The sequence below is a fragment of the Cyprinodon tularosa genome, unplaced genomic scaffold, assembly GCF_016077235.1.
Source record: "Cyprinodon tularosa strain WSP-4 unplaced genomic scaffold, ASM1607723v1 ctg614, whole genome shotgun sequence".
NCBI classification, from domain to species: domain Eukaryota; kingdom Metazoa; phylum Chordata; class Actinopteri; order Cyprinodontiformes; family Cyprinodontidae; genus Cyprinodon; species Cyprinodon tularosa.
In genome coordinates, this window is record NW_024039357.1 from 135,900 (window position 1) to 150,963 (window position 15,064).

A 15,064-nucleotide genomic window follows, 5' to 3' on the forward strand; every position below is an offset into this window, starting at 1 on the left:
ATGGATCAGTTCAAGCCTCCAGCTCCGCTAGTGCTAACCGACAACATCAGCGAGAATTGGCGCTGATGGGAGCAACATTTTCAGCTGTACATGACGGCTACGGGAGCAGACACGAAAGCTGAACTGCTGAAAATGGCCATCATGCTAGACACAATCGGTGAGGAAGCACTAGAAATCTACAACACACTAGATGTGTTTGTGAAACCGGGTGAGGATGGACAGCCTGGTGAGCTAACAATGAAGGACATCTTTGATGCGTTCAAACAGTACTGCATACAGAAAAAAAAAAATTGTGTTCGAGTGTCACCAGTTCTGGTCGCTACCCATGTCTGAGGGAGCCAACGTAGATCAGTTCATGACTGAACTTCATCAAAAGTGTAAGAACTGGGAGTTTGAGCTGCGAGCTATGAGATCAGCTCAGCCTGAGGTGTCCGTGCAAGCTCTCCATAAGGTGTCTGCCAGCTACGAGAAGGGGAGAGTCTCCATGAAAAAAATGTCACGACCGACTGACCAACTGAGAGAAAGGCACAGGAAAATGTCAGAAATGTCAACACATGCAGAAAATGCGGCGGGGTGCACAAACCTCATCAGTGTCAAGCGTTCTGGGTCATCTGTCACAACTGCAACAAGAAGAACCACTACGCGAAGATGTGTGCGTCAACACAAGACAGAGGAGCCACTGCCCGGGGCGTGCATGATCTTGAGGTGGAGTCACTGTTCATATCGACAATGTCCTGTTTTGAACCCAAACGCACTCAGCAGGATAATTCATGGTACACAACAGCCGACATTAAAAACACAGAGGTCGAGTTTAAATTGGACACTGGGGAAGATGCAAATCTGCTTCCTCTTAGCATTTTGCAGAAGATTCCGGGTCCTCATCAGCTGCCACCCACACGCATCGCTCTCGTTGCCTATGGAGGGACAAGCTGAAGCCAGGGGGCACAGTGAGACTTATCTGTGATGTGGGCAGAATAACGTCAGATCTTCTGTTCTTCGTCACCAAGCACTCCTTCACTCCGATCCTGAGCAGATACGCATGTGAACAGCTGCAGCTGGTGAAAAGAATGCAGACCATCGCAGTCAAAACACCAGCCACAAAAGAGGAGCTAGTGGACGCTTACCCCTCTGTCTTCAGTGGGCTAGGACAGTTTCCAGGGTTGCATCACATCCACACAGACCCACATGTGACCCCAGTTGTGCACGGCTGCAGGAAAATCCCCATCGCTGTCATGGACCGGCTAAAAACCACGCTAGAAGACCTCGTCGAAAGAGATGTCAACGCGCAGTGACGGAGCCTACAGAGTGGGTAAATAGCCTTGTCATCACATAAAAGAAAAACGGGTCACTCAGGGTGTGTTTGGACCCTCGTGACCTAAATGAGGTGATTAAAAGACAGCACTTCTCAATACCAACCCCAGAAGAAGAACTCCATCGCCTGTCAGGAAAAACCATCTTCTCCATCCTAGATAAAAAGGACTGATACTGGCAAGTGAGTCTGGACCAGCCCTCCTCGATGCTCTGCACATTCAGCATGCCGTGGGGCAGGTTTCGCTTTAAGAGACTTCCTTTTGGCATAAAGTCCGTTAGTGAGGTCTTTCAACAAAAGAACTGTGAGACATTCGGCAGCATATAAGGAGTGCACATCATTGCAGACGACATGATCATCGCCGCTGCATCTGAGGAAGAGCATGATGCTATTCTGCAAAAAGTCATGAACACTGCACTGAAAAACAACATCAAATTCAACAAGGGGAAAATTCAATACAAAGTGGACTCAGTCAAATACATGGGCCATGTAGTCATCTCGAAGGGAGTGAAGCCGGACAAGTCCAAGGTATTCGCCATCAGAGACATGCCGCAGCCAGAGGACAAGAAAGCACTACAGAGACTGCTAGGAATGACAAGGTACCTCTGCCAATACATCCCAAATGAAGCCACGATCACAAGCCCACTCAGGGAGCTGCTTCGAAAGGACCCTGCCTGGCACTGGAGCAACCAACACACTGCTGCAGTGGACAAGCTCAAGACCGCCCTCATGCAAGCCCCAGTACTCCAGTTCTACGACCGGAGCAAGCCACTCACCATACAGTGCAACGCATCAAAAGACGGACTCGGCACCTGTCTGCTGCAGGAAGGTAGGCCACTGTCATACCCATCACGAGCACTCACAGACTCTGAGAAGAATTATGCTCAGATAGAGAAAGAACTGCTGGCAATAGCTTTCGCCACCAAACGCTTTCACCAGTATGTGTATGGCAACACAGTGACTGTACAATCTGACCATAAGCCCCTAGAAGTGCATGCTACTGCAGCTCCAACGCTATGACCTGAAAATCATCCACACAGCAGGCAAGGACATGCATGTTGCTGATACCCTGTCCCGTGCTGTTGTCAGTGACAGCAAGGATGACGTGAAAGAGGACCTGTTTGAGGAGAGAGTAGTGCATGCAATGGAGGCCATAGACGCACTCGATGCAGACACGCTCTCAAAGCTCAAGGTGGCCACGGCGACAGACAGCACACTGCAACAGGTGATGGAGTTACACAAGAGAGGCTGGTCGAGACGACGCCGCAGTGTTCCTACCAACCTACACCAGTACTGGTCAATGAGACAACATTAGCATCAGGGATGGCATCCTGATGACTGGTGACAGGATTGTGATCCCACAGAGTGTGGAGCAGCTGATGCTTGACAGACTGCACCTCGCACATCAATTTTTACGGAACTTGATAGCTTAGGTCTGACTAGGTTTAGCTTAAGCTTTAAGTTTTATGTACCAGTAATTGTTAGGTGAAGCATGTGAACCTCTAAAACCTACAGTAGAGTCCTGCACGGGTCGAGTTTTATCAACCCGCACCCGCCCGAACCCGTTAGGATGAATACCGAACCCGACCTGTCACCTGCGGATATCTTCAATTCAAATCCGAACCCGACCTGTTGATATTTAACCCGCAAATCGACCCGTTAACACATCAAGTAATAGGCTATAGTACGCTGCGCTGCAGAACAGCGCCATTAACACTGCAGCAGACGTGTATGCACTGACTGTGGCCTTTTTGGAGGGAAGCCCACACTGCCGGCAGGGCTTTAAGCTACAACAAGGGTGATTAATATAACATTTCTGATGTCCATAACAACACACAAGCATAAAAAAAAATCACCAACTACCCGCCCGCACTAAAAAAATATCCACCCGAACCCCGACCTGTTTATTTTTATTTATGTGTTTTTCACCCGCAAAAGAGCATTTTAGCGGGTGACCCGTCAGGAACCCGTGGGTACCCGACCCATTGCAGGATTCTAACCTACAGAACAGTAATCCATCCATCCATCCATCCATCCATCCATCCATCCATCCATCCATCCATCCATCCATCCATCCATCCATCCATCCATCCATCTTCTCTCCCTTATTTCTTGCTTGAATCCCAACCCCTAACCAGTGAAACCCACCCGTTAACCACTAACCCTTAACTATCAAGTGTCACTCCCAATTAAGTCTCACTCGCAGCTATAAATGAAAAAGGGACATCCTCTTCCCTCCAAAAGAAAAGCAGTAGTTGCTATGGCAACACAGTGACACCCCTTGTGCGTGGCTATAGCTCTGTGGCACAGGGTGACATAAAAGCAAACATTTTCCCCTTCCTTGGAATAAATGTAATTGGTCAAATAAAACTATTTCTTCCTTGCTTCGACTTTGGAATTAATAAAAAAATTTTCATATACCTACCTTGTGATTTTTCTGACAGTGTGTAAAAGCTGCAGCAAACCAGCGGACTTACATTTGAAGGAACGTATTTCCTCCACCATCATGACACTGTTGAACCCCCTGCCTAATTCCAGCACTTATGCAAACTTAAGTGTATGTCAATGGGAGTGTATGCAAGGTCCTCACTTTGTTTTTAAAACAGAGATGTGAGTGGGTGTGTGTGTTTGTGTGTATGTTTTTGTGTAGCGACGATGTGAGTACAGCATTCAGGGTGTGAAGAGTTTAAAAGAAGCAGAAGCGTTTCAGGTGTCATAATTACCCTGCTGTCAGACACACGTTAAGATCCTATAACTGTTGAATCCGAAGCTTTCTGTGGTTTTATGTTTATTTTTCTCTCTTTTAGAGAAATAATTTTTTTTTGGAGCAGCAGCTTTTGCACTCTGTGTGAAACGAGTTGAGCTTTTCTATCTAAACATCTCTTTTCCTGCAGGTTGCATTTCTAAATTTGTCTGTTTTTTATTATAGAGAGTAAAACTGACCTTTAAACGGAACTTGACTTATGCTTCTCCATAGTAGCGCTCTGGTGGACCTGCTCCACTGTGGCCATGAGTTCTTCTGACTCCTGCTGATCAGCAGTTTCTTCAGTAATAGCTCTCATCTTCCAAAACTTTATGCGGATGGAAATGAATTTTTCCCAGGTGACATATTTCACTCTAAGTGCCTACTTTGATATTGGCCTATTTAAGTACGCCATTTTCTTTTTCCTCATGTGTGTTTATATTTTTATCCTGTCTTCTAACATCCTGCTAATCGTGGTGATCTGTGTGAACAGGAGCTTACATGATCCCATGTACATGTTTCTCTGTAGCCTGTTTGTCAATGAACTGTATGGAAGCACCTCACTGTTTCCCTTCCTGCTTGTTCAGATCCTTTCTGACGTTCACACAGTTTCTGTTCCTCTCTGCTTCCTTCAGATCTTCTGCCTCTACATGTATGTAAACGTGGAGTTCTATAATTTAGCTGTCATGTCTTATGACAGATATCTATCAATTTGTCACCCTCTGCATTACAGCACCCAAATGTCCTTTGACATGGTGGTCAGGTTGACTGCATTACTGTGGGCTCTGTCTGTTGTTGTGATAGTTGTAATGATAACCTTTAACGCCTCATCTGATTTGTGTGGAAACATTATCGACAGAGTTTTCTGCGCAAACTATTATGTTGTGAAGTTGTCCTGCAGAGGTGCAACAGCCAGTAACATCTATGGACTGGTCTACACTTTCTCTGTGCTCTTTAGTCTCGCTGCGCTCATCCTCTACACCTATGTGAAAATCCTGCAGGTCTGTTTTTCAGGATCCAAGCAAACCCGACAGAAAGCCATCAGCACCTGCACACCTCACCTGGTTTCCCTGCTTAACTTCTCTTTCGGTTCCTTCTTTGAAATTTGTCAGAGCAGGTTTGACATGAGCAGAGTTCCCAACGTCCTACGCATTGTTCTATCTTTATACTTCATCACCTTTCAGCCCGTTCTGAACCCCCTGCTGTATGGACTCAAACTAAGTAAGATCCGAATCACATGCAGAACTCTTTTATTTAGTAAAAGATAAACTTACCAGTTTGTTTTTAGAACTTTTAAGAATGTTGCAAAGTTTCATGTAAATATTCTTCAATTGTAAGAACATTTAAAAAATGTTGAAAATAAACAATTAAATAAATTATCCTGTTGTTATATTTCTTTTTATGTCTATATAAGTATTTTATTTAAAGCATAGACTTTGAATTTATTTTATAAGTGATTAAATGTAGAATAATTTATAAACTATTAGAATACCAGTAAACCATTGACAGAGGAACAGGGGGGTAAAAGAAGGCAACTACCCCCTGCTATACAGCCTTGTCCTCCAAGCTGTCTCTCTACTTTTATGTCCTAAATTACTTGTAACCACTAATCAATCGATCATCCAAAAGCCTCTTAGATCATTAACATATGTTAGTTTAGCTTAGAATAAGCAAGATGACAGTTACAGTGAGGTTTAGCCATTAAAAAAATGTCTGGGTTTAGTGTTTTTTTAGAGGCAAAATTTAAACTACAAGAAAAAGTTTTATAAACATGTTAATTAGCCTGAAGTGTTCAAACATGGTCAAGGATTTCTGATGTTTTATGGATACCTGGGACCACTTTTCTAAGTGTTGATGCTTGCCCATTGGAGATCATAATGAAAAGGAAATTTAATGGTGGAGAAATCTTTAGTTTCTTTAGTAAAAAAAAGTGAGGAATGAGAAAGAAGACGAAACTGTGGAATGTGGGGAAGAATGAATGATATTGATATTTGGAAGGTCACAGGTGATTGAGGCTACTGAAAAGGAACAGGTAAGGAAATACTAAAAATGACCAATAAAAAAAAGGCAAGCGTACGTGAGAGATTCAAATAAGGAAAGCAGTCCTCAGTCAGGTATTCCTACCCATCAAGCTTGCCAGTCGATGCAGATTGCAGGTAAAGCTTTTTTTCTCTAAACTTTAAAAAAACAACTGTTTCAACCATGGCAGGTGGTTGTGTGAATAATCCTTAGCACATAAAAGCAATGCACCCAAGAAATAGATTTTGATCTCTGTGAGCACAACAATAGTTTCCTTACAGTGATGGCTGAGATTAGACCCTTTACGGTAATTTAAGCTCCTTTTTAAATGTTTATTCTCTATTTGTTATGAATTCATTTTATGGTATTATTGTTTAACTCAATTAATTTATAGCTAAGCTTTTTCTTGAGAGAGAAAATGTTTATAACGTGGTGAGATTTATATGTCTGGTTCTGCTGGAGGTTTCTTCCTGTTAAAAGGGAGTTTTTCCTCTCCTTACATGCATGCTTAGTGTGAGAGATTGCCTTGGAGTCAATGAGTCGATGCAATCAACTAGTTTTCCTTAGATAGAAAACTAAATCAATTTGACTGGGTGATCTGGTGAACTGTAAATCGCCTTGAGATGACATGTGTTGTGAATTGGTGCTATATAAATAAACTAAATTGAAATACATTGAGTTGAAAATTACATATTTTCATGGTTCACCTTAAATTTTGAGGTTTATCCAAAGTTTTTTCCCTGTTTGTAAACAAATCTCATCTTTTTTCTGAAACCCACTATCTTCTGCTAAATGTGGTCAAATCATCAAATCACTTTTGCTCATTTTATTTCTAAATTCCAAATAAATATTTAAACAGTCTCTGTGTTTGAGTCTTTAAAACAGAGATTACTGTGGTCTTCCAATCAAAATAAATAATTTTAAATAAATATATGCCCTGAAATAAGAGTCTCAAAAACAGGCTTGGGGTGTCATAAAGGAAAAACTAAGAAAAAACAATGAAAAAAATGTTTCATGGACAGGCCTTCAGCCGAGACTTCCTCTCGTAGACGATTCTGATGTCCCAACAAAAGAAACTGCGTTAAGATTGCCTCATCTGAAAAAAATTGGCAGATAAGTTACCACCTCTCTGAGACTGTGATGTAGGGCTTCTCATTGGATATTACTGTCAAGTGGCCCTAGCTCCATTTGAGGTCATAATACGTGGCAAAAACATTTGCACAGAGATCAGAACTATGATGGAGCACAATAAGCTTATCAACCCCCCACCTTGATAGACAAGGAAATCAATGCTTTGTACACTGGCTCACAGTAAAGGAGCTGCAAGCTCTATCGGCAACAACGTTTTAAGGACTAAGGAATCAAATTTCATGGAGAGAAGTTATGAAGAGAAGTATGTGTCTCAAGATGATGTTAATTTTATACAGTTGCTCAGCAACAACATCACACAACATAATGCCTCTCACGGTCAAAGGCAACCATCCGCCCAATCTAATCCAATCAGAAACCTGTTGAAAGCCACCTTTGCACAGTGCACAGGTCGTCCTGTGCACCCTCCCTCCCTCTAGAGTGTTTTTCAAAGAGGACCTTTATGCCACAAAGAGGTGGAAAAGAGTGCAGTACTCACTGATAAATTCTAACAATTGTTGGTCTAGTGGGTTATAGCAGTAAGCTTGTGCCCTGAGAAGGTTGCAAGTACCCTGTTCGAATACCACATCCTCTACTCTGAGTTCCTGAGCAAAACCCTCAACCCCTTATTGCTCCCCAGGCACCACACAATGGAAGCCCACTGCTCCTCAAGGGGATAGGTCAAAAAGCAGAGGGACAATAAAGGGATTTACGTTACATTAGATTACACAATTCTGGTGTCGTTGGAAAAGGGAATATGAGGCAATAATGATATTGTCATTATCAAAGATGACAACCTCCCAAGACATCACTGGCAACTAGGACAAGTAGTTAAAACTACTGGAGTCATAGTTCAAGTTGGAGAGAAAGGGCGAAATTCCTATTCTAAATCCTCATTTATTTAGAAGCCGAACCAGAGTTCTTGTTTTGGAAAATTGATGAGAACAAACAAGATACTCTTTTACAGTTTATTTATATGTAACTGATATTTCTACAGTATGTAGATATATTCATTTACTAAAGTTTAGAAATCCTGTTTAATTCATTCATTCTTTACATGTTACCATTTGTTAATTAATTGTTAAAGGATTTGGTGGGAATGCTAAATGTTAAATTTATCCTGTTTATGTGGTACTATAACAGTGAAACCCTGTGGTCTATAGTTTTATTTTATTCTTTGCTTTTTTTGTGTATTGTACCTCCTGTTTTATGGAGAGCAACGAAGTAACCTGGGCCACATCCAGCCCTTTGTGCACCTCTGAGTGGCCCACATTAGGCCAATTATAAAGTAAGTAACAACATAAATACAAAACGATGTCATGCGCACAATACGAATCTGCTACTTTTATTTTGAAAATCTGATCACTTCTATGTGGACATACATGCATGCGTGAGCCAGACATGGGACATGTGGAGTCAATAAGTCATCTCCATGTCATGTCTTTGTTCTACCCAGCCACTGAAGCAGGTGAGTCCAATCTTTACCATGAATTAACTTGTGCAGATTGGACTCACCTGGTTAATTGGCTGGGTAGATTAAATACATGACATGGAGATGACTTGTTGACTCCACATTACCCATGTCTGGCGTGAGCGTGTAATGAAGGTGAACAAGACGTGGACTGCAAAGTATTTCTTTACAGAAATCAAAGGTAAAGCAGTGTGACTAATTTGTTGAAAACAGGTCACTTTGTTTAAAGATTATAATTTGAATCTACATTATATGACCGAGCATGAAGAGAAATACAGACCTGTCTGATAAAGAGTGCACAAGAGAGTCTGTTGCTTTGCTAGCAAAACTGCAAACCCAACAAGGACTTTTTACCAAGCTTAACACCCACAGAGATGCAGCCATTAGGATATTTGTGTTATTTCTGACAAAATCACCAGAAACAGGAAGGCATTTCTTGAGTGAGTTTATTAAGGAGTGCTTATTGGAATCTGCTTCACTAATATGTCTGGAGAAAAAGGGCGCATTTGAAAATATGTCACTCTGCCGACGCACCATAATTGTTGGGATCTGGAGCTGTACCACCTTCCTCCAGCAGAGTGCGCCGTGGGTCTCCTGGAGCTGGAGTCTTCCAGCACACCTGAGACGTATCTACTCATCAGGAGACCTCCCCTTTATAACCAGCTGCCAGACCTTGCCTCGACGCCGCAGTGTTGACCTTAGTTTGGTTAGCAACCTGAGCCTTGAAACTGAAAGAATCTTAGCTGTCTCTTGAGAGAGATCAGATTCTAACTTTCTTCTGTTTTTGCCTCACAGGAAACCTGTCTCTAGCCTGAAGCTCTGGATGAGCTTAACCTGCCAATCTGCCCTGGAGAGCCTAACCTGAAGATTCCTATGTGGATTCCCCTGCTGCTCTTAGTTAAGAGCTGGAAACTCTGATCAAGGTCTGCCATTCAAAGTCAGAAGCTAGACGCTGCAGCTGCTCTTGAACTCTGCTGAACAAACAGTCTCTGGACCCAACGGTTCCCTCTCTCTCAAAGAGAAGCCCGGATTCAGTCAAGGTATAATCCTGAATTATCAAAGACTCATAACTCATCTGCCTGCCTTCTAATCAAACTATCATCTCTGCAGACTTCAGTGAATTCAGCCCGGACCAGTTCCAGACCCAGTACATTATCTTGTGTTTGTGAAACATTAAAAAAACTCTGTTAAACTTTTACCCAGCCTCCGTTGTGTTCTGCATGTGGGCTAAGAACCTTAAACCCATCATGACAGAACACTGCGGCCAAACACAAAGCCCAGCAGATCACCTCCGTAGGAGACTTGAGGAACAGGACGCTCAGATCCTTGGACATGCGCATACCCTCCGTGAGTTGCATACTAAGATTGTACATCAGAATCAAATGCTACAAACATATGCCAGCTACATGGGTAATGCTAACGCCACGCCAGCGGTACGTCCAGTTCCGGATCCACTTCCACCTCCAAGGTCAACGGCAGTGACGTCACTTCCTGAGTTCCGTCCCAGTCCGCCTGAAAGATTTTCAGGTAACCAAAAAGATTGTAAGAGATTTTTGTTCCAATGTCGATTACTTTTTGAACATTCTCCTAGCAGTTTTCCGAATGATAGAAAGAAAATATCATTCATTCTTTCTCAACTCACTGGACGAGCCCTTGAATGGGCGGAGGCAAGGTTCTCCTCTGAATCCAGTTTCACTTGAACTTTTTCCGAGTTCATTTCAGAGTTTTCCCAAGTATTTAACCACGACTCAGATAAAACCATTGACTCTCGAGCCCTGCTGAATTTAAGACAGGGAAATTCCACAGTGGCTGAGTTTTCCATCAACTTCCGGGTCAAAGCCGCAGCCTCTGGTTGAAACGAATGTGCACTTAAAAGTGCTTATTTTAAGGCCTTAAATGATAACATCAAGGATGAACTAGCTACAATCGACGAACCGACTAGTTTGGAGGATTTAATCCGTTTAACCATCAGATTGGATAACAGGCTCCGAACTAGAAACAACACTAGACAAAGAAGTCTGAATTTTTCTGTGTCAGCCCCTGCATTAAATAATGCTTCTGTTTTTTCTGGATCCACAGAACCCGTTTCCAAGCCAAAGTCTAAAAACCAGACTCTTTCTGTGCCTGTCCAAGTCTCTCACTCAGGTGGAGCGGAGGCCGAACCCATGCAGATTGGACACACAAGGCTAACCCCTGATGAAAGACAACGACGATTTAGGGGCAATCTGTGTCTATACTGTGGTGAGACTGGCCATTTCATAGCTTCATGTCTGGCTAAGTCAAAAGCCAGGGCCCGTCAGAGGAATTGGGGAGTCTGACGGGCCATTTGAAAACTGAAAAAGCTCCTCATCTGATGCTACCTGCTACACTTTTTTTTTCTAACCAGAACCTCACCTTGTCTGCTTTCATTGACTCTGGATATGAGAGTAATCTCATTGATTCTAACCTGGTCCAGCAATTACAGATTGAAACCGTTCCGTTATCCAAGCCTCTCAGAGTATCCGCTATTGATGGAAAGAAACTCCATCAAGTCACTCATCAAACACAACCTCTAGAACTTTTGATCTCTGGAAATCATCGTGAGACATTAACTTTTTTTGTTTTTCCTTCTGCATGCTCCCCCTTGGTGCTTGGATTTGAGTGGCTGGAACGACATAATCCCCATATCAACTGGGCTGAACGCCACATTGAGTCTTGGTCCACGTCCTGTCACGAGACATGTCTTCGTTCTGCAGCTCCTGCTGTTCAGTTCCCTAGAGGTAGGGGGGAGATGGACTCTCCTGACCTTACTTCTGGTTCTCCCGAGTATCATGATCTGGCACCAGTCTTCAGTAAGGTCAGTGCGACGTCTCTTCCACCTCACAGACCATATGACTGCGCCATAGAATTATTACCAGGAGCTCCCCTGCCCAGCAGTAGACTTTATAACATCTCTATGCCTGAACGTGAGACCATGGAGAAATATATTAATGAGTCTCTGGCTGCTGGGATAATCCGTCCATCTTCTTCTCCTCTTGGTGCTGGTTTCTTTTTTGTGGGTAAAAAGGATGGTTCCCTATGACCCTGTATAGATTACAGAGGCCTAAATCAGATAACCGTCAAAAATAAGTACCCACTACCATTACTGGCATCAGCATTTGAACCTGTTCAGGGTGCAACAGTTTTCACCAAGCTCGATTTGAGAAATGCTTATCACCTCTTTAGGATAAGAGAAGGAGACGAATGGAAGACAGACTTTAAGACCCCCTTAGGCCAATTTGAGTATTTGGTCATGTCTTTTGGTCTCACAAACGCTCCTGCCTGTTTTCAAACTCTAGTGAGAGATTTTTTGAATGTATTCGTTTTTGTGTACATTGATGATATTTTGATCTACTCCAAGAACCTATCAGAGCATAAGAAACATGTCCGTCTTGTTCTTCAGAGACTTTTGGAAAACAAGCTCTTTGTGAAGGCAGAAAAATGTGAATTTCACCAACCATCTGTCACTTTTTTAGGGTTTGTGCTCGAGAGCGGGCAGGTTAAGCCATCCGAAGACAAGATAAAGGCAGTTCTGGACTGGCCGACACCTGAAAACCGCAAACAGCTTCAGAGATTCCTTGGTTTTGCAAACTTTTACAGACGCTTCATAAGGAATTACAGTCAAACAGCTCTACCTCTCACAACTCTGACTTCGGTAAAGAAGACATTTCAATGGACACCTGAAGCCCAGAACGCTTTTGAGAAATTAAAGAACCTGTTTTCTAGAGCTCCCATTCTGATCCAGCCAGATCCCTCTAAGCAGTTTATCTTAGAGGTGGATGCCTCAGACTCCGGTGTTGGAGCTGTTTTGTCTCAACAATCTGACTCAGACCAAAAGATTCATCCCTTGGCCTTCTTTTCACATAGACTCTCACCAGCGGAGCAAAACTATGATGTTGGAGACCGAGAACTTCTAGCCATCAAACTCGCCTTGGAGGAGTGGAGACACTGGCTCGAGGGGGCCGAGCATCCAGTTTTGGTCTGGACAGACCACAAGAACCTGGCCTATCTCCAATCCGCCAAACAAGCTAATCCACGTCATTCTAGATGGTCATTGTTCTTCTCCCGATTCAATCTCATAATCTCTTACAGACCTGGTTCCAAGAACGTCAAGCCCGATTCTCTCTCTCGTCTTTACTCTGCTGATCTTTACTCTGCCCTAGCCTCTGAACCTGACCCAGGTAACGGCCCTCCAAATAAAACCTATGTTCCATCTTCCGTCAGATCCCGTCTGATCCAGTGGATGCATGCAGCTAAATTTTCCACCCATCCTGGAGTGAGCAGAACGATTGCCCTGATTACAAGACGTTTCTGGTGGCCATCCTTACACAAGGACGTTAAGGAGTACGTTTTGGCATGTCCCATCTGCGCCAGAAACAAGACTTCTCACCAACCCCCTTCTGGTCTGCTGCTTCCTCTACTTGTTCCAACCCGTCCCTGGTCTCATATTGCTGTAGATTTTGTCACTGGTCTCCCGATTTCTAGAGGTATGTCCACCATTTTAACCATCGTCGACCGTTTTTCCAAGGCTTGTCACTTAATTCCCCTCAGGAAACTTCCCATTGCTTTCCAGACGGCCCAGCTTCTTGTGAAGCATGTTTTCCGACTCCATGGCATCCCTCAAGAAATTCTCTCCGACTGCGGTCCACAGTTCATCTCACAGGTCTGGAAAGCCTTCTGTTCAGCGTTAAACTGTAAGTCCTCACTCACCTCTGGTTATCACCCACAGTCTAACGGGCAGACGGAGACAATGAATCAGCAACTAGAGTCCACTCTCCGCTGCCTGACCTCAAACAACCCTACTGACTGGAGTCAGTTCCTGACCTGGATCGAATTCGCCCACAATTCACTCAAGTCTGCTTCTACTGATCTATCCCCGTTCCAGGTATCTCTCGGTTATCAGCCTCCACTTTTCCCTGCAGACGAGAGAGAGATCTCAGTCCGATCAGTCCATCAGCACATCCGTCATTGTCAGAGAGTCTGGAAGGACACCATCGCCACCCTCTACCGCTCATCTGTCTCTACTAAACGCTTTGCTGACTCCAAGAGACGCCCGGCCCCTGACTACTCCATAGGCCAAAAGGTATGGCTGTCAACGTGAGACATTCCCCTCAAGGGCATGTCTCGGAAACTGTCCCCCCGGTTCATTGGTCCATACAAGGTTGCCCAGATCATCAACCCCTCTGCTGTACGTCTGCACCTTCCTCCGAGTCTCCGCATCCATCCCACGTTCCATGTCTCCCAGATTAAACCAGTTGTTTCTAGCCCCCTGTGCCCTCCATCCGACTCCCCTCCACCCGCCCTGGACATCGATGGACATCCTGCCTTCACCGTCCGCCGGATCATGGACTCCCGTCGGCGAGATCGCGGTTGGCAGTACCTCGTCGATTGGGAGGGCTACGGTCCGGAGGACCGCACATGGGTTCCTGGCTCTTATATCCTCGATCCATCCCTGATTGAGGAATATGAGAGCTCCCTCCCGTCGACATCTTCTGGACCGCCAAGAGGCGGTCGTTGAGAGGGGGGTACTGTTGGGATCTGGAGCTGTACCACCTTCCTCCAGCAGAGTGCGCCGTGGGTCTCCTGGAGCTGGAGTCTTCCAGCACACCTGAGACGCATCTACTCATCAGGAGACCTCCCCTTTATAACCAGCTGCCAGACCTTGCTTCGACGCCGCAGTGTTGACCTTAGTTTGGTTAGCAACCTGAGCCTTGAAACTGAAAGAATCTTAGCTGTCTCTTGAGAGAGATCAGATTCTAACTCTCTTCTGTTTTTGCCTCACAGGAAACCTGTCTCTAGCCTGAAGCTCTGGATGAGCTTAACCTGCCAATCTGCCCTGGAGAGCCTAACCTGAAGATTCCTATGTGGATTCCCCTGCTGCTCTTAGTTAAGAGCTGGAAAATCTGATCAAGGTCTGCCATTCAAAGTCAGAAGCTAGACGCTGCAGCTGCTCTTGAACTCTGCTGAACAAACAGTCTCTGGACCCAACGGTTCCCTCTCTCTCAAAGAGAAGCCCGGATTCAGTCAAGGTATAATCCTGAATTATCAAAGACTCATAACTCATCTGCCTGCCTCCTAATCAAACTATCATCTCTGCAGACTTCAGTGAATTCAGCCCGGACCAGTTCCAGACTCAGTACATTATCTTGTGTTTGTGAAACATTCAATAAACTCTGTTAAACTTTTACCCAGCCTCCGTTGTGTTCTGCATGTGGCCTAAGAACCTTAAACCCATCATGACAATAATGAGGCAGAATGAGGAAATCGCTGGAAACTTGGAACTTCACCTGAAGAACAGAGCGTCCGAATTTGACTGTTTTTCTCTGGCATTGGATTACAGCGGCGAGGTACGTTATCTTTTTACATGTGATAACTG

General features: G+C 44.2%; 1 protein-coding gene across 1 annotated transcript; it reads left to right on the plus strand.

Moving 5' to 3' along the window:
• Window positions 1-4,091: 4,091 nt before the first annotated feature.
• LOC119798205 (olfactory receptor 10A3-like) lies at window positions 4,092-5,351 on the plus strand. The gene has a single exon (XM_038307554.1). The coding sequence runs from the start codon at window positions 4,385-4,387 to the stop codon at window positions 5,318-5,320; it is 936 nt and encodes a 311-aa protein (XP_038163482.1). The 5' UTR covers window positions 4,092-4,384; the 3' UTR covers window positions 5,321-5,351.
• The last annotated feature ends 9,713 nt before the right edge of the window (window positions 5,352-15,064 follow it).